The 22144-nt window shown below is 38.2% G+C and overlaps 1 protein-coding gene across 4 annotated transcripts in view; it reads left to right on the top strand.

Moving 5' to 3' along the window:
* The window catches only part of LOC117405817 (neural cell adhesion molecule 2-like), a 272867-nt gene that overhangs the window by 193154 nt on the left and 57569 nt on the right, over positions 1-22144 (top strand). For all 4 annotated transcript variants that reach the window (XM_059030327.1, XM_059030325.1, XM_059030326.1 and 1 more), the window contains 4 exons: positions 1906-2043; positions 5661-5778; positions 6608-6768; positions 15429-15574. In XM_059030327.1, coding sequence (XP_058886310.1) covers positions 1906-2043; positions 5661-5778; positions 6608-6768; positions 15429-15574 — 563 coding nt within the window. The remainder of the gene's footprint in view (positions 1-1905; positions 2044-5660; positions 5779-6607; positions 6769-15428; positions 15575-22144) is intronic.

The following is a 22144-nucleotide window of genomic DNA, read 5'->3' as shown; positions in this document are numbered from 1 at the left end:
AACAATGCCTTCTGGCATGTATTTGTTTAACCCTTAGCGGTCCACTTATTCAGCGCGTATCAGTCGCGTAGGTCCAATTTATTTTCACACGCGCAGTTTATTTCAGACACTGTTTAAAAGTATTTTTTTCACAGTAAAACAGGTTTAAAAGGTACTGCATATCAACAGGACACCCAGTACTGCATCTCCAGCCTCACCCCACCCCTTGTTCACTGTATTTTTCACATACCTCTTCATAGTCGTGCATATCATCTCCTGATCACTCGTTTTATCACCAAACTCCTCAATAATGCGATTGAAGTCATTATTTTATTACTATAACATCTCAAAAAGCGATCTTGTTTGTTTATGGCCGTGTTATCTCTGTGTATTGTGTATGTGTATTGCTCAGATCCACCCCCTTTTTTTTTGGCTTCTCTCATCTCCTATCAGTCTCACTCGGCCATTGAATGGTTTTCTCTGCTTTTTTCCAGAGAAAAAACAAGTAGAGACCTGTGTTTTCCGTCTTTTTGATGATGTCGGACAGGGTCCAACATCGGACTGGAAAGGGAAAATTGTAATGTTGGATCTGGTCCGACATAGTACCGCAAAGGGTTAAGTCCTGACAGGCCGTAAAAAAAAATAAATAAATAAATAAAAACAACTAAATTTACTGGCAGTCCTGTATTTCCCCCAGAGCTTTTCTCTCAACAACCCTTTGCCTTCCCAGTCTCATGTATGATACTTCGAGACTGCTATGCCTGTTGGTTTCCTAATTGACTAATCGGCTGCCAATTTTCAAACCAATCAACTTTTACATTCCAGCAGCATTCTCATGCTTTTAGCAGCTAAAAACCAGATCACTGCCTGCAGCACCCTGGACAGAGACCACCTGAGAGAGACTGAGAGAGAAAACTTCACACCCTGCCAAGCCTGGCATTAACCCAAATCACTAATCCACGTCTGGCTTTTGGCCAGATAATTTAAAACATATATATAGTTTTTCAGCACGCTGCATAAACATTTGAGTCAGATGCTTAACACTTTACAAGTCTGCAAATTACCTATGCATTTTTTTGTATACATTTTTAATTCCTGGGGAATTAAACCATAGTTGAATTTCACACATGTACATAAGATCCAGGTTATACCAACAGTCTTTGATAATCATTTCCAATTATAATATGTATTTAAGTCTTCGAAGATAAAATTATCTGTAAGAAAGATGAAATGTTTGGAGATTATCCTCTTTCCAGGCCTCTTTGTCTCTCACTCATTGCAGAGCAGTGAGTAACGGCCAGCTTGCTGGAATCACGGCGATCGTTTTTTTTTTTTTTTTTAATCTATGCCTGCATTTACAGATAAAAGAAAAGCTGCATGCTTCTGTTTTTTTTTCTGGCCTTCCCTGTTAACAGTAGCTCACAATAACAAGGGTGCGCCAGGTAGCAGATTCTTGGGATCTCATGATCCCTCAGTGGAGCACTGAAAGCCCAGTACTAAGGAAGTTTCATGTATTTGGATCAGATATGGTATGATCATTGGACAAAGACTGAATCATTGAGGATATAGAAATATAGCAACCTCTTTATTCATCTGGTCTACAGTGACATGCAATCACAATTTCAAGAAGCACAGTACATATGTTCCAAAAAACATAATTTTTCAGAATGTTTTAAACAAGCCTCCTCTTCAAAGACACCCCGTTTCTGCTTCATTCGCTCTAACATCATTGTTTCAGAGGTGGTGGTTCTTCGCTATTCAACACCTTTATTCCACCTTCCAAAAAAGATGGTTATGCTAATAGATTCATTGGTTATGCTAATAGATTCATGATGATGATGATGATGATGATGATGATGATGATTAACGCCTGCTTAGAACAGCCCAGCACTCAGGTCCCATGTCCTGCTTTCCTCTCCTGGGCAGATCGGTTGGGAGTGCTCCCTAATGGCAACATGCAGATCCAGAAGGTGGGTAAAAGCGACGAGGGGGTTTACCGCTGCGAGGCCCGGGTGGAGGCTCGGGGGGAGATCGACTTCAGGGACATCGCTGTCATCGTCAACGGTGAGAACTGCATCTCTTTAGTCATTGAAATTTAGAGCCACCACTTAAATGTTTCTAGAAGGTCTATTACAGGTGCAGGGTTTACATAGCCATAGTGAAGGAAATAACACAGGCATAACGTTAGAGGAAAAACCAGTACAATCTAAAAACCAAATCAGGTTTTTTTGTAATAAATGAGCTCTGTTTTGTGTGAGTCAGTTTGATTAAGAGGGGAGGGATGTTATACACATAACTCGTTTTTATTTAGCAGTCACTGTGGTATGTGAGACATGCATTTAATGTTAGCAACAAAATAAAACAAAAGTGTCTATACAAGTGTATATGGAGATTGCACGATTCTCCCACTGAACTGAACTGTGGTTGTTAAAAATGGTGAGGGGCTGTTCAATTTCCTCTTACCTGAAGTACATGGAACATGGTCTCTGGCACACTTTATTCAAGGTATAATTATGCTATCACAATGTCTGAAACTATTTTAACAGGCATTGGAAACGACATTGGTATGCTTCCCAGAAAGTTTTTATTTTCATTATTTAGTTACTTTTTAGGTAAACTCCACTAATACAAACTCCATCCTTTTTATCAAACATTTGTGGACTAGTGTGCATGCATTACTGTCGTATTCTGCATCACTTCGTATTATATTAGCCTCAAAACTCTTTCTGATGCTGAAATGTTGTATTCTGCCGTGGGGAAAGTCTAGACGTGTCCGGCCCGGTTTACAATGCCTTTTCCCTGGGACAGTTTGCCTCAGCTTCTATTATTATTATTATTATTATTATTATTATTATTATTATTATTATTATTATTATTATTTATTTCTTAGCAGACGCCCTTATTCAGGGCAACTTACAATCGTATACAAAAATACATTTCAAGAATCACAGTACAAGTAATAATACAATTAAGAGCAAGATAAAAATACAATGACTTGCAAGTAGATGACAAAATATTAGCTAAATAATTGGAGAGTATCTCATAACTTTGGTCTGCATTGCGTCATCATTGAATCATCATCATATTCAGAAGAATACAGTCAAATTGTGCTTATGAATAACAATACAACTATGCTGAAGATGTCTCAGCTAAGTAAGAACCCTGTATACTGAAGGCCAGTTTTCTCAAACAGGTTCAGGTATGGATGCCTGACTGCCCAGTCAGCTGCTCTGTGTAAATGTTATTCCTCTCCCACTCCACCTGGACTCTAGGATCTAAAAACTGGAAACCAGCTTCTGGACAAGACTAGAGTTATTTACAGAGTTCAACACATCAGCCTTTTCAAATGCATTATAGACATTTCCAAAACTGCTTGTACTGAAGCAAAAGATTATCTACCATTTGGGATGACTCATGTTTTATGTAACCGGATTAGCATGCATGGCCTCATCAATACAAGATTGCTCGTTTTCAGGCCTTTCCATTATTTAAGGACTTAAGCACAGCTAAAAGCAAACAGCACTTCCCCATGACTATTTTGGTACTTTTTTTTTTTTTTTAATTGTATTTTTATACCATTTTTACCTAATCACTTTGTACTATCACTGTAGTCTTACATCTTGGATGGAGCTCAGCTGCCTGTACTACCTGTGCCATTCTACATCACCCATCGTCTTGCATTAGGTATTCACCTGGGTTCTGTTATTGGCCCTTTAATAATTCATATTTCTGTACATTTCTACAGTCAGGTTCTGGAGGAAATTAGTTATGAAGGCTCTGTCACAAATGTGTATAGAGCTTTAAAAAAAAGTCTGTAAAAGGCACTGCAACCTCAAGCACTCTAGAAGTCAAGATGCCATCAATTTTAAAACTGGCACCAGGCAGAGTAGAAACAAATGACTTACCAGCGCACATGTACTGTCTATCCTCCCTGAATAAGTCCCTCATTATTCTGCTCTGTTATATCACTGCAGTCTTTTGGTTTCCTACATTTCACCCCAAGGCATATTTTAGTATATCACCTTGCAAAATACCAATCTGTGGTTGCTTTATAGTCTTTTCAGAAATTCTTGAAACTGTCCGATAATTTAGAAAGGATCTAACCTGTGAAAATGGGTCTGTGTATTAACTGATCAAAATCTGCTAGGCAAATCAAAATTGTCAATGAAAAAAAAAGGTTTTATTTTGGCTCGTATTGTCATTGAGTATCTTTTATACTGTTGGTGCTGATTCCAGCTTTGTAAAGATAGATGTCTGTGAAGGGCTCTATACAAAAAGTGCATTGTATTTCATTTCATTGTGCTATTTAGCCAACGCTATTGACATGACCTTGAACTACCTCTCTGAGCTCATCTCTTCATTGTAGCAAGTACACCTCAGGTGCTCCATTCAAATCTGTCGGCAGTTCTTGAACCACTGAGATGAACAAGCACAGGCCAAGGGCAGCTCAAATAAGAAAGAACAAAAGTATCCTTGTATAAATGTGACTAGATGATTGCACTCAATATAGATACTGGTGATGGAGTATTTGCACTTTTCTGGGGATTCATTTGGGGCCCTTCTAGGACATTTTGCATTTATTTATTTTTATATTTAACTTTAATTTCTATCAAACCGAAAACATTTGTGACATAAAATACATTACATTTAAAACATTACTTTTCAATGTTGCTACACATAGTTTTTAGCCTATGTGACAACCCATGGTGTGGTAATACTGCATCCAGGGCGATATGGATTATTTCTGTAAGGTGGACTAATAAAACATTGCAATGCACCATTTACTGCACTTAAATAATAAAATTGATTCTGAAAACTACACACATTTAGAAGGTCATGCTCCAAGCTTCTTTTGCTACTTTGGAAGCCTTGTTTCCTCTACATTTCCTGCTTAGTTTCACTGATGGTTTATTAATTTCCTTTATAGTATGCTTAATTTCAACCCACTTACTTAACTAGATGTGAGAACTTTTTAACAACTATGCAAAACTGCAAGTAAGGCTAAAATGAATGTACCTGTACATTAGAGTGCATAAAGAGTGCCTGGATTCACCTGGTCACGTGAATTATCCAGACTTGGATAATTAAATGGGTTTAATGGACTCATTTGTTTTTGTTTTTTTTATCATGGCTTGCCTGATACCTGCAGAAAAACTTTAACATCAGCATCAATCAGTGGAATGGGCACAGGTGTCCATTAGCAATGTATTTAGCTCCTGTAGCCAAAGTGAATCTGTCAGATCCCCTAGGCTTCCCTTAGTTGACTATAGGGTAGCTTGTTCAGTTGCACTTGACTGGGATAAGCTTTAGGGCTGGATCTAGAGTCAATACATCCTGTCAATGGGAAGCAACAACATCTTTAATGGATGTGAAGATGTGAGTTCATGTTTTTTACGGAATAGCTAATCTACCAGCCATGATAGCTGAGACGTGACAGGATGCCAGGGTGTGGATAGATGTAGGGATGCCAGACTTTTCAAAAATAGAATTTAAAGAAACAAGGTGAGATAGACTGCAACAGCTCTATATTTGATTTAAAAAATAATGGTAGCATTTCTAGCTCCATCAGGCTGTGCTATAAACTGAACAGTAAAGTATTTCTCTTTGGTCCCCCAGTCTGTAATCTACGAGTAAATCCTGCTTTAAAGAGTTTGTTCTAGCCTTGCTTTTTTTGTATTCAGTCCCTCCAGTTCTCACTGTGCCTCAGAAGTCCTTTAATGCAACCGCAGATCGACAGGAGTCGGTGTCTTTTATCTGCACAGCCTCTGGGTCCCCTGAGCCAGCCATCACCTGGTACAGGTAAGCACGGTATGATCTCCTTGTTTAGATACAGTGCGTGCTAGTCCTGAGGATTCTGATACACTGCTCACCTTTAATTTGTTAGTTCAGAACTGGCTGAGATTATCAAATAAAATCTTTACAAAACTATATCTGTGAAAAAAATATGAGTAATTGACTTGACTTGTTAATTGCCTGCTTTAACCAATAACCCCCATAATTTATATGATTACATCTACTTTAACATTGTGCAACGCAACACAGACAGTGTTATGTTCAATAACTGTTGAACATGTTTACAATCTACACGTTTTTATTGCAAAATTGTTGGTATAGCACAGGCTCTGATTGTAGTAACCAGCCATTACATTCCCTTTATTTATTAAGCCCCAGCAACATATATTATTTTAATGCTAATGTTAAAACAATAACTGTTCTGCAAACATTATGTCTTTCAGAACACTTTTTAGAACAGTACATGTGCTTGTGCTTGTAATGCTTGCTCAATCTTTTTTAAATGCCATGCAGTAAAGTAATAAGAGTGCTTCAGTGCAACCCTTACTCACACACTGCTTTAAGAGGAAATGGCTAATCTGTTGAGTTTTAAACAGTTGCTTAAACTCACCCAAACTCTCATTTGTGTAGTTTTTCATTGTTAGAATACTACAACAAGTCATTTCCACAATGGATTATTTGTACACTCAGTAGTAAGAGCATTTTTTTTTTTTTTAAGGCCACATTTTGTTGGTAACTTCACTGGTATGTATAGAGGTGTTCCAGGTGGCCTATAGAAGTCTACATACAGTAGAAGTTCCCTTTCTCATTGGATTGTTCCTGGATCTGTTTGCAGGAATGGCAGGCTGATTGAGGAGTCGGACCAGTACTTCCTGAAGGGGAGGAGCGCAGAGCTGACTGTGCGCAATATCAAGCAGTCCGACGGAGGCCCCTATTCCTGCAGGGCCACAAACAAAGCCGGTACTGAGGAGAAGGAGCTGCTTCTCAAAGTTTTCGGTAAGAGGGCTGACATGCAGTCTGATGGACCCCTGCCGAGCCCTCCATCAGTAAACCCTACCGTCTACTGCAGCACCATACATTCCTGTAGCTTCTTCCCTTAGCTCTGTCTACATGGCAGCTTCAGGCTCCTTCTAGTCTAGTGGGGAGTTATCCAGGGAGTGTGGGCGTTTTAGAGCCTCGTTACCTGATAAAGTGCAGCTGTTGTCATCACATCAGAGAAATGGGATAATAAATGTGAACACATATTCAACATATGTATGTATATATATACGATACAGGAAGACTGTAGTGTAGTGTTAATTCAGGAATCAGACTGCAGCTCTTGAAGGCTTGGCATACTAACATAGTAGCAACACCCTCTAACTCACCGCACTATACAGTCTGTAAAATGTAATCAAAATATAGGAACAAATACAGTAACATGCACACCCTTTCAGAAAGTGCTGCATGAAGCTAACATGTTTAACCTGGTCAGTGTGTTCATTCAGAAATATCAGGGTGAAAAGTAATTTCACTTTGAACTCTTTCAAAACTGCAGACCTGTGTACAAGACCAGGAAAGTTAATGCCACACAAAAACTCCAGACCGCTATTGCATTATAGGAACGGGAATGCCATCCAAAACAGCAGAGCACTATATTCATATCCATTTTCATTTGGACTGTAACTATTCAATTAGTTAATTTCTGGGTTTAATCTGTGAATAACTATGTCTTTTAAAAAATATAAAAAGAATATATATATATATATATATATATATATATATATATATATATATATATATATATATATATATATATAGTGCTTAGGTAGATTTATATACAGTACTGTGCAAAAGTTTTAGGCAGGTGTGAAAAAATGCTGTAAAGTAAGAATGCTTTCAAAAATAGACATGTTAATAGTTTATATTTATCAATTAACAAAATGCAAAGTGAGTGAACAGAAGAAAAATCTACATCAAATCAATATTTGGTGTGACCACCCTTTGCCTTCAAAACAGCATCAATTCTTCGAGGTACACTTGCACAGTTTTTGAAGGAACTCGGCAGGTAGGTTGGCCCAAACATCTTGGAGAACTAAGCACAGTTCTTCTGTGGATTTAGGCAGCCTCAGTTGCTTCTCTCTCTTCATGTAATCCCAGACAGACTCGATGATGTTGAGATCAGGGTTCTGTGGGGGCCATACCATCACTTCCAGGACTCCTTGTTCTTCTTTACACTGAAGGTAGTTCTTAATGACTTTCGCTGTATGTTTGGGGTCGTTGTCATGCTGCAGAATAAATTTGGGGCCAATCAGATGCCTTCCTGATGGTATTGCATGATGGATAAATATCTGCCTGTACTTCTCAGCATTGAGGAGACCATTCATTCTGACCAAATCCCCAACTCCATTTGCAGAAATGCAGCCCCAAACTTGCAAGGAACCTCCACCATGCTTCACTGTTGCCTTCAGACACTCATTCGTGTACCGCTCTCCAGCCCTTCGGCGAACAAACTGCCTTCTGCTACAGCCAAATATTTCAAATTTTGACTCATCAGTCCAGAGCACCTGCTGCCATTTTTCTGCACCCTAGTTCCTGTGTTTTCGTGCATAGTTGAGTCACTTGGCCTTGTTTCCACGTCGGAGGTATGGCTTTTTGGCCGCAAGTCTTCCATCAAGGCCACTTCTGACCAGACTTCTCCGGACAGTGGATGGGTGTACCAGGGTCCCACTGTTTTCTGCCAATTCTGAGCTGATGGCACTGCTGGACATCTTCCGATTGCGAAGGGAAGTAAGCATGATGTGTCTTTCATCTGCTGCAGTAAGTTTCCTTGGCCGACCACTGCGTCTACGGTCCTCAGCGTTGCACGTTTCTTTGTGCTTCTTCAAAAGATCTTGGACAGCACATCTGGAAACCCCTGTCTGCCTTGAAATTTCTGCCTGGGAGAGACCTTGCTGATGCAGTATAACTACCTTGTGTCTTGTTGCTGTGCTCAGTCTTGCCATGGTGTATGACTTTTGACAGTAAACTGTCTTCAGCAACCTCACCTTGTTAGCTGAGTTTGGCTGTTCCTCACCCAGTTTTATTCCTCCTACACAGCTGTTTCTGTTTCAGTTAATGATTGTGTTTCAACCTACATATTGAATTGATGATCATTAGCACCTGTTTGGTATAATTGTTTAATCATACACCTGACTATATGCCTACAAAATCCCTGACTTTGTGCAAGTGTACCTAGAAGAATTGATGCTGTTTTGAAGGCAAAGGGTGGTCACACCAAATATGGATTTGATTTAGATTTTTTCTGTTCACTCACTTTGCATTTAGTTAATTGATAAATATAATCTATTAACATGTCTATTTTTGAAAGCATTTCTTACTTTACAGCATTTTTTCACACCTGCCTAAAACTTTTGCACAGTACTATATATATATATATATATATATATATATATATATATATATACACAATGTAAAATGGGTCTAAATACTCTAACCTGTTTGGTCAAAACAGGTCACGTGGGGGTGTGAATATTAAAGCATATTCCCATGGGTTGAAACTTTTTTTCAAAAAAAAAGTAGCCATATTTAAATTTATATTGATAAACATGACTAATAACATTTAATATATAATTTTGAAAGAAAACGCTAGCCATATTTAAATTCACAATAAAGATGACTGACGAGGTATATCAATTTTGATCTTTTGGGAAACCGAACTCTAGATGAGATTTTGGATGAGTCTTAATCAGACACTAATACTTATTCAAGTGGTGAAAAAAAAGTAATAATGCTAGGCATCGAACTTACCGAAGCACAACTTCTGGACATAGAAGTCACATTGCCAGGGCACAGAAGCCCACTGCCTGGGCATCGGGTGTCCTTTTTATTGCATTGTCCGAGTACTTTAAAATGCAAACAACATTGTTGTTGCCACTGTGAAACGGTACCGCAAATCTGGCATGGATATCTCCTGTCACTACTCCCGGATCACAAAGGACGATTAAAAAAATTAATGTTAATAATAATAATCTTCCCCAACACCCCTTCCCTTGACACTGCCACAGGTCTTGTTGAGAGAGGTTTGTTTTGATGTGCAACTAAATATGGACAGACGTGGCAAAGAAGGTCTGCGTGATTGTCCAGCTGCACTTCCTCAGACAACGACAAGGACAACAATGAATGTTGCTCGAAATCGCATGCTGCAGCGCCACCTACTGTTCAGAATGAACATCTAAAAAAGGGCCTGTAAATCTTCAAGCTGCAATTTCAATGGCAGTGTTCAATGTAACATCTATAAATAGTGCTTCTTGTTTTTAATCTGTTCAGTGTTTATTAAAATAATAATAATAATAATAATAATAATAATAATAATAATAATAATAATAATAATAATAATTAATGCATTTTTGGTTTTATTATTTTTTAAGTTTTAAGGGTCTTTTTTTAGGTCAGAGGCAGAAGGAAGTTTAATAAAAAATACTCTTTTGTTAATTAAAACATGTTTTTCCTTTTTTTAATTTTTTTATTTAGTTAGTTGACCCATTTTATAAGCGCAATAAGGCACTCTTGACTTATCACGCACCCGGGGCATGTGGATATTAGAGTATATCCCTCACACCCTGTTGTGCCTTATTGCTTATATATATATATATATATATATATATATATATATATTCAAAATAATAGCATCTTTTTGTTTTTGTTGTTTTACAATCCTACTTAAATACAATAACCAGAATGTTTCCAGTCCCAGTTGAAGTGATGTTGATTTCCATGGAGGGGCCCTGCATGCAGAGTGATCTCTGCAACTCTAGGACGAGCAGCAAAGACTTCCTCCCAAGTCCTTTGGATCTGTTAAGCACATTATTGCCTCTGTGTTTCCTATATCTTGTTTCACCAAAAAAGTGTAATAAAGTGCATCTGACTGTGGATGTCATAATGTTTTCCAGTACAATACATGGTGGAAACTGGAGCCTCTCTATTGATCCTAGCAGATTATGTTATGAAAACAGCATGACATATTTCCCTTCCCCGCTGGTATTTTGCATCCTGTCCTCGTTACATTAGCAGGTGTATTAGTCTTCCTATGCTTAGTTTTTAGGGCTGAGGATCTTGGGAGAAAGTGCTGAGAGTTACAATGTAGCAAAATAATAAAGCTTTAGTAACACTTTATATTAAGTGTCTCTAATTACTGTGTATTTACATAGTAGTTACATAGTAAATACATGTGTACTTACACATAATTACAATGTTATTCATAGTTGCAATATATTGAATGTGTATTTTTTTGCACAATATATGTAGGTACGCAGTTGTATCAGAAAGGGGTTAGGGTTAGGTTTAGAGTCAGGTTTAGGGCGGTTAGGTTTACAGATAGGGATAAGATTTGGGTTATATCATGCAAAGAAATTACACATTAAGTACTGTGTATCTGTGCATAATAACATTGTAATTATATGTAAGTATGCATGTATTTACTAAGTAGCTACTATTATTATTATTTATTTCTTAGCAGACGCCCTTATCCAGGGCGACTTACAATCGTAAGCAAATACATTTCAAGTGTTACAATACAAGTAATACAATAAGAGCAAGAAATACAATAACTTTTGTTCAAGCAAAGTACAAGTGTGACAAATCACAATTCAATAATACAGCAGATAATAGTGATAGTTACATCAGGATATGATTAAATAGTGATAGTTACATCAGGATGTGATTAAATACAAAGTACTACAGGTTAAACACTTGGCAGATTACAGTATTCTGAAGTACAGGATTAAATGCAGTAAAATAGGGAGCAGATAAGAGCAAAATAAAGCACATTTACATACACAGTAATTAGAGACACATAATGAAAAGTGTTACCAAAGTTTTATGAACAGCAAAGCACATGTATAATTCTACTATATGGCTGGTCGAACCGAGTCCCAATACAAGCTTCCATCACATTCATCAATGGAGCTTTGTCATCCTATATGAACTGCCAGCCTCATTCCACACGCAAGGGCCATTTTATGGATGGGACAAAAAGGTACCCTACCCTACAATGTCCCCATGTCCAATTAATGTGAGCCCTACCATGTCCCCTTGTCCAATCAATGTGAACCCTACCATATGTCCCCATGTCCAATCAATGTGAACCCTACCATGTCCTGATTCTTTAGTTTGGAGTGACTGTACTCGTATTGGCTAATGAAGCATGTATCTACATTACCTGGTTGTTTGGGGATATTGTAATTTGGTATGATATCCAACACAGAAGTTATAATTACACATCCTGAGTGGAAGGTTAGACAATGACAGTTATCTAGGTAACAGTGCATGTTGTGAATGGATCTGTGGCATCAAACTGAGGGATGAAGACTGATAATACAGTTTGAAGGGCATTTTATTTGTATATGCTAACCATGATTAGGTAATGGTATTGTGCAAAGAAGAAGAATTTCAATTGAAAGGCCATGATATATAAATATATTGGTATCTGAGTCTGACTCCCAATGGATATTTTAGTTTAATACATTACCATGGAGAGATTGACAAAGGCACACCTTGTTAAAATACTATGCTATCAACATGAATTAATACAGATGGTCTTAAAATCCAGCAGTTTATGACTAAATAAATCCTTGGTATGTATTTACTGGGAAGAATAATTAAATTACCATTGATTTATAAAAACGTTTTTCTGCTGCCGTTGCTACAGATCACATACAAATCGCTGCACTGCGGTATGGAAGTAACTGCTAGTGCATGCAATTTGCTGACCACGGTTTGCATTCATATTAATAATACACTGCTATGAAATGTAATTGCCTACAATATGTAAAATATACACTTACTTCACCCCCTGGGGCTGTTTGCTCCAGAAAGCCCAAGTGAATTGTCCTTCAGACACAGTTTAAGAATGTGGCATCCAGTGGAATGGGTAGGATAGTTTCAAAGTCTTCATTTCCAGTACCTAGAGTTATTTTTATGAAGGGTCGATTGCTTTCTACAGTGAACCATATTTAACATTTTAAGAATTGATATTCTTTCAACCTGTCTTTGAAGCCGGGAAGAACAATTGAGAATGATAGCAAACACACCAAGTATATTTGCAAATGTAATGTGTACTATAAAAGTATCCCGTTCACGTGACACTTTCGAGTGTTGAATGACTTGAATTAGGATTACGGATTGTAATAGTAGTTAATTTAATAGTGCACTTAACTGCCATAGATAAGTATCTGTCAGTATTGATAACGAGACACTTCTGCTTAGTTACTTATTTATGTATTTCATTATTTACATGTTTATTTATGTTTGTATTCTGTATTTATAGGGGAGTGCAATGAGTAGTGGGATCTCATTAACAAACACTTCATGTAGTTTAATGAAAACACCCTTCTAAATGCAGGCAACTCCGGGGAGTACTTTGCAACTTTGCAGATGCTGTTGTTGAAATGTAAACAGATTTTGTCCCCTTTGGGGCGGTACCACTAATTCGTAGGCAAGAAGAGTAAGCCTCCATTGGTGTCTCTAACATTGAATCAGTGGGCCAAAGTTTTTTTTGAAAATAAGCCACACAACTGGGTACACATTCTGACAGTAGAGCTATGAAATGCAGAGAAAGTTGAGGTCCATCAGACCCCTGAATTAAAAGAGGGATTAGACTGTTAGTTTTAACAAAAATAAACTTCTGAATGCACACAGCTTTACCCAGGTAGGCATTGTTTGAGATTCCACAGAAATTTCTGAGGAGGTGATCTGGCAGACTAGGAGCCGAAGTGAAGCAGAAATGAGTCACCCTCATTATCTCAGCTGTCACCCTCCCTCCTCAGCTGTGCAGCATCACACTTTCATCTGCAAAGATTTCATGAGAGGACTGAAGCATCTGTCTGAACTCAGGTGGCCAGGGCTGCTAATTGCTTCCAGATCCCCTCAAGGAAGGTCAGTGGTGGTGGATGTAAACAGGAGGCTGCCAAGAGCTGTTCAAACAAGAGCCTCTATCAAGCAGTCGTGTAATATACACGCACATGCACACGCACACGCACGTGTGTGCACACTGAGACAAATAATCATCCATCTCGTGAATGTCAGTTTCTACAATGCAGACAGAATCCTGGATCATTTCATGTAACCCTATGTTTGTTGAAGCAGTTTGTGTACATAAAGCTTTCCATCAGAAGTGCAGCATCTTGTTTTACTTGTGCCTGTCAATCGTATAGAGACTTGCACATAACAATGCAGTGAGGTATATGTTATGCTGTATATGGTGGCTATAATAGCTGTTCTTCTTACCCTATATGGAGAGTACTGTTCAAAAAGGCAGAGTCCAGCAAAAAAAAAAGTAGCCAGAAAGGCCATCATAGACTTTAAAGAAACTCAAGACGATTCATAAAAACATAAATGACCCAAATGATGCTTAAGGTTGGCTTAAGCTTTGGCAATGTCAATAGAATATTTACAATCCTGTCTTTTTTTGATCAACTTTTTGTTATCAATTCTACCCCATGGTTTCTACCAAATTTGAAAGGCCCAATGCAAATGTCACCTCACTGCAGCAGCCCGTATACTGAGGACTAAAGATTCACTTTCCTGCTGTCAACCAAAGAAAAGAAGCAATGAATGATTCCAGGCAAGTTTGACCCAGCCCAGCAATATATAATCATAGCAGCTGCAAGTGAGAGAACAGTATTGCTAATGGTGGTTCTGTGAAGATGGCAGAAAGACACAAAAACCTTATATTGGGATATCAACGTTAAGAAAAAAAGATATACTTCTAGCAGTCTGAAATACACTCTTTATTTATTTATTTGGTATCTGACTTCTCTCATGAAAGCAAGTTTTGGGTGTATTAAGGAATTATTTGGCATTGAAGCAGTGTGCAAAGGAAATCTTGAAAAGAAGGACCAGAAATAAAAAGCAGCTTAGCATTTAAACTCCTGTGTCCTGCTTCTTTGAAGTATCGCAATACACCAAAGACTTAGAGAACCACACAGAGGAGAGGAACAGCTTTGGTTGGAAAAAAATACAAAGGCAAAGGCCAACACAGACAAGACAGGGCTGTGTGTTTGTTAAAGTCCAGGATTGCACGTGAGCAGACTGCAGTTTGGTATTGTTGAGTTCATCTGTTGTGGTTATTTGTCAGTCATGGGAAGGGGAGCAGACATCCGTGTATGGCATGGGGTAGAAGGGTCAGAGGTCCCTCAGCCTTAGCAGAGAGGAAGAGAAAGCTAGAGAGTCCACTCGTTTAGTGTTTAGTGGGAAGGGAATTCTATGATACTAAGCAATTAACTGCCTGTGCTGTGCGCCATGTACTTCCTCTTCACAGAGGATAGAGAGGACAATACAATAGACAATATACATAATAAAGTCCTTATTATAATTGAAGATTATAGCCAAAACCAATTAAAACTTGGCAAGTATCCTGACAGCCCCTGCTCCAGGAGCCATGTTACGAAGTCAGACATTTTCCCTGGAGTGGAACCTCTTGCTTTTTTTCCTTTCTACAGTGTAGCATCTGTGATATCAAGCTGTCAAACTAGTTTTGTGAGAAATTAGATAAATGCTAATAATCTGTGTGTGTTTAAACATGGCGTTACTGATGGCTTAAGTGGTTGTGGGTTTGTGTCATTGCAGTGCATGTGTGGATTACGTCTCTTCCTCTTCCTCTCCTTTTCCATTTCCAGTTCAGCCCCACATCACCCAGCTGAAGAACGTGAGCGCAGTGGAGGGCAGCCAGACCCAGATCTCCTGCACAGCGGAGGGGGAACCGGTCCCAGAGATATCCTGGAGGAGGCCGAGCAATGGGCAAACCTTTGCAGATGGAGACAAGGTGATGAAAGTAATTTTATCACACAATACAATACCAGTGTACATTAAAAGAAGAACATAAGTACATACAGAAATATAAGAACGAAAGGAGGCCTTTTGGCCCATCAGTACTAGTCTAATGTCTAGTAGGTGATTGATCGTAAAGCTTTGGCCTAGGACATAGAGATCAAGGCCATGGTCAGCTTTCTATAGGTGGGGAAGGTTTGTTTAAATGGCATACATGTACTGTTTACAGGCAGACCATAAAACAGACAGTGGCAGTAGTTAACTTTTGAGGTGTCATCAGCAGAAATGTCTCCTCTACAAACATGTTGTGTATCATACAGCTTTAATTTATACTAATGTTCATCTGGACATCATTTCTGTTTAGACACTGCTTTGCGTTATGTTAAGGAGTTAAGAATCCTGTCATTATACTCTTCATGCAAATGGTTTTTATAGGGACAAAGTGAAAACCTTCATTGCAATAAAGATTTTATTAAATCTATTAAGTTTAGAGCTGGAGGCTGAGTTATCAAAACAGTTTGCTAGACACGGTGATTAAGAGAACCTGTAGAAAGTGCTTCTCAAATACTGCTACAGCAGTGAAAGCTGGTTGTGTACTTCTGGGCTCAACAGAGCTCTGACAACCTAGTTTAGACAGCCAAATCCTTTCCATGGTGGATACATCCATATCCATAATTGAATCTTATAAAAACGAGTTGTCACTGTATTACACACTGTGTGATTTTAGGCAAGCAATTGATCAGGCAACTGTGTTTTAAGGGGAACTTCTCACAAGGAAATGACATGCTACAGCACATAAAGCATAAACCCATTTTAACTATATAATACACCTGGGGGTGTCAAACTCCAGTCCTCGAGGGCCGCAGGGTCTTCTAGTTTTCATTCCAACTTAGGCTCTCAATTAACATAATTGATCTAATTATTTGTTCAATTGGACATATTTCATATTTTTCAAGGTATTTTACAGTTGATGAATTCAAAAATGCACTTGATTCAAGGTATACGACCTATGAAACATTTTGAGACCTGGAGAGAAGTGTTAAATGTGTCCAGTTAATTAAATAATTAGACCAATTAAGTAACTGAGAGCTCGGGTGGAACAAAAACCAGAGGACACTGCGGCCCTCCAGGAACTGAGTTTGACACCCCTGTAATACACAAATAAGTTGTTATTGCGCAGTATATAGCAGCCCATAGCCCTTATTGAACCAGTGTCAGCTGTATATGAAAAACAACAACATGACTCCTGTTAATTACATTCCCTCACATACTAAACTATTACAGCCATCAGTAGAGCCCGCCACTGCTCAGCTTCACCACTGCATAAGGGTTTCCTTTTGGAATAGATTTTCTTATTTATTTTTCATTTAAAATCACAGAGCTGATTCTACTTTTTTGTAGTATCTAAAGTAATCAGTTTAATCAAAGTGATTACTTTAGATACTACAAGAAAAAAAAATGAAGCAGCTCTGTGATTTATACACATTTTAAATGAAAAAACGAAATATATTCCAAAAGGCAATGCTTTATTTTGGGGAGCGGAGGTATAAATACATTTTTTAATCATAATCAAAATCCAGTGGTTGAGGACTGATTGTAAAGCAATCAGCAATGACCTCAGCACTGGCCATTCTTGGCTTGCTTCACTTCTTCAGATTGGGATCCACCAGTATACCCCTTTCTTGAGCTGGGCAAGAATTTGTGTGATAACCTTCGTAGCCCCTACCTCATTCACATAACATCAATTCACTGGATAAAGATGAACACACTTCTAAGCCCCATGTTTGTTAATTGGTTATATCATATAAAGATGCTATGACAATAGAGAGGAATTCAGATTCCCTCTGCACGTCAGCCTTCCATCACCCTTTACTGCCTGCTGTACATGTGTGCTGTGTAGAAATCTTTAGAGTATGAGCTTTTATCAAATACAAACTCAGAATCGGTATTTTTAAGTGTAATATATACTTTTCTTTTGTAGAATTTTTATTTTCATTTTCATTCTGTATCCTGATATTTTTGATCATGTCTACATGTTAAATTCTGAAGAATCTGTGTTTCATCAGAGCCTTCATTTACATATATTGCATTTTGTCTATGATCCTCAGCTAATGGTACAGTGTGTCCTTCATGAATAAGAGAATACAGTGCTGAGGGGCTGATTAATCACTTGCCATTAGTTTGTGTCTGCTGGGACCTGATTTCGCAGCCTATGTATGTTTGGCTGATGCGTAAAAGTAGAAGAGTGTAATTAGGGGTGGTCATACTCTTTATATGGTGTTTCCTCTGGCTTCTTGTGTGCCAGGACTCCACTGTGCATCACCTAGGTATCACCTAAGTTACTATTGCAGATGGGTGAAGCATCAAGGCTTGTGCCTAACCATCCCTGCACCACAGTAGTGAATCATTCACATGGCTTGAATGCAAGGAAAGCCATCTTTCGATTCTGAAAGACAACGGAATTGCCAGCAAATGACAAGGTATCTTGAGCAGCTAGGCTCACTGATCTCCGATACATAGGCGTTCTCCAACAAACACTCATTCTCCTCTCACTCACTTGGCAATGTGGATCTGAAAACAGCAAACAAAAGCAACAGTGGCTGAATAGAGAAACCAGGCAGTGACTGAGCGTGACAGTTTTTCTTATAAACAGAGATTTAGCTTTATTGTAAGTCAGTACAAGTGGCATCTCTGTTTATGGCTGGCAGGAGAGTCTTTTCTGGACTAGGTGACTGAAAGGATCAGAGTGAAGGAGAAAGATAAACACAATCAAACTGTCAGCTGCCTTACAGGCCTGCCAATACAACATTGCCATCTCAAGGATAGGCTGTAAGATTTATATATTTATGTGAACCTTGGAAAATCCACTTTCTTATTAGCTATTAGTCTCTTTTTAAAGTTTCTTGTTAGTTTACATTGATTTCCAATTTTGTTCTCATTTATGAAGGTTGCTTGAAGGAGCTTTTTCTCTTAACAAATTGCTCCAGTTCTGAAAACACCAAAAGCTAAAACAAATTATTCACATACAACATATTTTTTTCTCTCTCTTATTGTTTCCCTTAAATAAGTTCAGTTAACATTTAAGTTCCAGTAGAGGTGGTCCAGTCCATTGAATATTAACCGTTTCAGTGCCACATTGTTGTAACATCTCGCCATATTATTGATACAGACCATCTTTACATTTGGTACACTACTGTATATAGTAATACGGTTCTGTCAATAAAGTTTCATGGCAAGTGGTGTTCAGTAGAAATTAACCGTTTGACTGGCAATGATTTCTAACCTCATAGCGCTGCTACAGATCTTTTTAAAATGTCTATTTTACTGTAGTTCATGTTTAAAAACCATTCAAACTGAGATGACAGTCCCCTTAGAATATGACCTGGGGATGCTTTGTTTTGTTAACATAAAGGCCAATACATATTTATATTGTATTAGCCTTAAGTTTAGGGAAAGGACAATGGTCCAAGGTTATGCTTTCATAGTTTCACTAGCTTGTCGACAGTATTTCTGTATCACATACAGTACTGTGCAAAAGTTTTAGGCAGGTGTGAAAAAATGCTGTAAAGTAAGAATGCTTTCAAAAATAGACATGTTAATAGTTTATATTTATCAATTAACAAAATGCAAAGTGAGTGAACAGAAGAAAAATCTACATCAAATCAATATTTGATGTGACCACCCTTTGCCTTTAAAACAGCATCAATTCTTCTAGGTACACTTGCACACAGTTTTTGAAGGAACTCGGCAGGTAGGTTGGCCCAAACATCTTGGAGAACTAACCACAGTTCTTCTGTGGATTTAGGCAACCTCAGTTGCTTCTCTCTCTTCATGTAATCCCAGACAGACTCGATGATGTTGAGATCAGGGCTCTGTGGGGGCCATACCATCACTTCCAGGACTCCTTGTTCTTCTTTATGCTGAAGATAGTTCTTAATGACTTTCGCTGTATGTTTGGGGTCGTTGTCATGCTGCAGAATAAATTTGGGGCCAATCAGGTGCCTCCCTGATGGTATTGCATGATAGATAAGTATCTGCCTGTACTTCTCAGCATTGAGGAGACCATGAATTCTGACCAAATCCCCAACTCCATTTGCAGAAATGCAGCCCCAAACTTGCAAGGAACCTCCACCATGCTTCACTGTTGCTTGCAGACACTCATTCGTGTACCGCTCTCCAGCCCTTCGGCGAACAAACTGCCTTCTGCTACAGCCAAATATTTCAAATTTTGACTCATCAGTCCAGAGCACCTGCTGCCATTTTTCTGCACCCCAGTTCCTGTGTTTTCGTGCATAGTTGAGTCGCTTGGCCTTGTTTCCATGTCGGAGGTATGGCTTTTTGGCCGCAAGTCTTCCATGAAGGCCACTTCTGACCAGACTTCTCCGGACAGTAGATGGGTGTACCAGGGTCCCACTGTTTTCTGCCAATTCTGAGCTGATGGCACTGCTGGACATCTTCCGATTGCGAAGGGAAGTAAGCATGATGTGTCTTTCATCTGCTGCAGTAAGTTTCCTTGGCCGACCACTGCGTCTACGGTCCTCAGCGTTGCCCGTTTCTTTGTGCTTCTTCAAAAGAGCTTGGACAGCACATCTGGAAACCCATTTCTGCCTGGGAGAGACCTTGCTGATGCAGTATAACTACCTTGTGTCTTTGCTGTGCTCAGTCTTGCCATGATGTATGACTTTTGACAGTAAACTGTCTTCAGCAACCTCACCTTGTTAGCTGAGTTTGGCTGTTCCTCACCCAGTTTTATTCCTCCTACACAGCTGTTTCTGTTTCAGTTAATGATTGTGTTTCAACCTACATATTGAATTGATGATCATTAGCACCTGTTTGGTATAATTGTTTAATCATACACCTGACTATATGCCTACAAAATCCCTGACTTTGTGCAAGTGTACCTAGAAGGCAAAGGGTGGTCACACCAAATATGGATTTGATTTAGATTTTTTTTCTGTTCACTCACTTTGCATTTAGTTAATTGATAAATATAATCTATTAACATGTCTATTTTTGAAAGCATTCTTACTTTACAGCCTTTTTTCACACCTGCCTAAAACTTTTGCACAGTACTGTATGTATTATTATTATTATTTTTAGTTTATTTAGCAGACGCCTTTATCCAAAGTGACTTACAGAGACTAGGGTGTGGGAACTGTGCATCACCTGCAAAGTCACTTACAATTACATCTCACCCGAAAGACGAAGCACAAGGAGGTTAAGTGACTTGCTCAGGGTCACACAATGAGTCAGTGGCTGAGGTGGGATTTGAACCGGGGATTTCCTGGTTACAAGCCCCTTTCTTAACCACTGGACCACACAGCCTCATGTATTATGTATGAGAGCTGCAAAACTGCCTCAGAAGCAAGTCTAAGGCCAATAATATTATCAACCCTCTAGCAATGTTATGGTAAAGTTTGCTTTCATATCATATGAACCTCAAAAACAGAATTTATTTTCACTTTAGGAACAGTCCATGAGGGAGTCTAACTCAGGGAACAGCAGTGGAATTGTATAGTTTTTCTTAATTTAAATACATTTCCACCAGCCTTGGGAATGAATGGAATATTTTAGCATTATTGTAAAGAAAAAAGTATTGTTACAATAGTCTTTCCATGCTTGCTAAAATGTTCACAGTGGAATTACCAATTGTACTGTTGCATTTGTGTTTACTTGCAGAATTATAATCACATTTTTGTTGTACAGTATGTTTTTATTCCCTTGATGTATGATGTCACTTTTCAGTGTAATTAGTTTTCAATAGTGTATGTTTTGAAACAGAAAAGTGTTTTCTGCAGCAAGTCGACAAAAGGGTAGATTCAGTGAAAACATTACAGACCTGATTTTCTGTTCTACAGCACAATCCAATCAAACTTCCAGACAGAGGTCTATTCAATAAATGCTGTATAAATTATTAAAATACATTATTAAAATCAGACAGAAATACACTAGAGATAACAAATGCCCCTATCTATGATTTAAAGAGAGTTAGTATTTAGATCACGTGAATAGACCACAACAAGCCTACTGCGAACAAAACCCTGCTCGCACATACAGAGGTTTATCATAACCCCATACTAATAATAATAATAATAATAATAATAATAATAATAATAATAATAATAATGATAATGATGATCTCACGGTACCTGAAAGGTTATATGTATTATAAAAAAAAATCTTGTTTTTCTCAGATTAGAGCCAAATGCAATTTGAAACATCTACAGGAGACTAGGAGAGCATAATAAAAGTCTGATGAAGATTGAACAATGAAGTATAATCACTGCATTGCATTCATGAATTGCCATGTATATTTATGCATGAGTAAGTATGTATATATATATATATATATATATATACAGTGCCTTGCATAAGTATTCACCGCCCTTGGACTTTTCTGCATTTTGTAGTGTTACAACCTGGAATTAAAATGGATTTAATTGGGATTTTTATCATTTGATTTACACAACATACTTAGCACTTTGAAGGTGCAAAATATTTTTTTTTTATTGTGACACAAAAGTTAATTAAACAAAAAAAAAAAGACATTTGTTGGTTGCATAAG

The sequence above is a fragment of the Acipenser ruthenus genome, chromosome 9 (assembly GCF_902713425.1).
Source record: "Acipenser ruthenus chromosome 9, fAciRut3.2 maternal haplotype, whole genome shotgun sequence".
Lineage (NCBI taxonomy): Eukaryota > Metazoa > Chordata > Actinopteri > Acipenseriformes > Acipenseridae > Acipenser > Acipenser ruthenus.
This window is presented reverse-complemented; position numbering and strand designations above follow the sequence as displayed.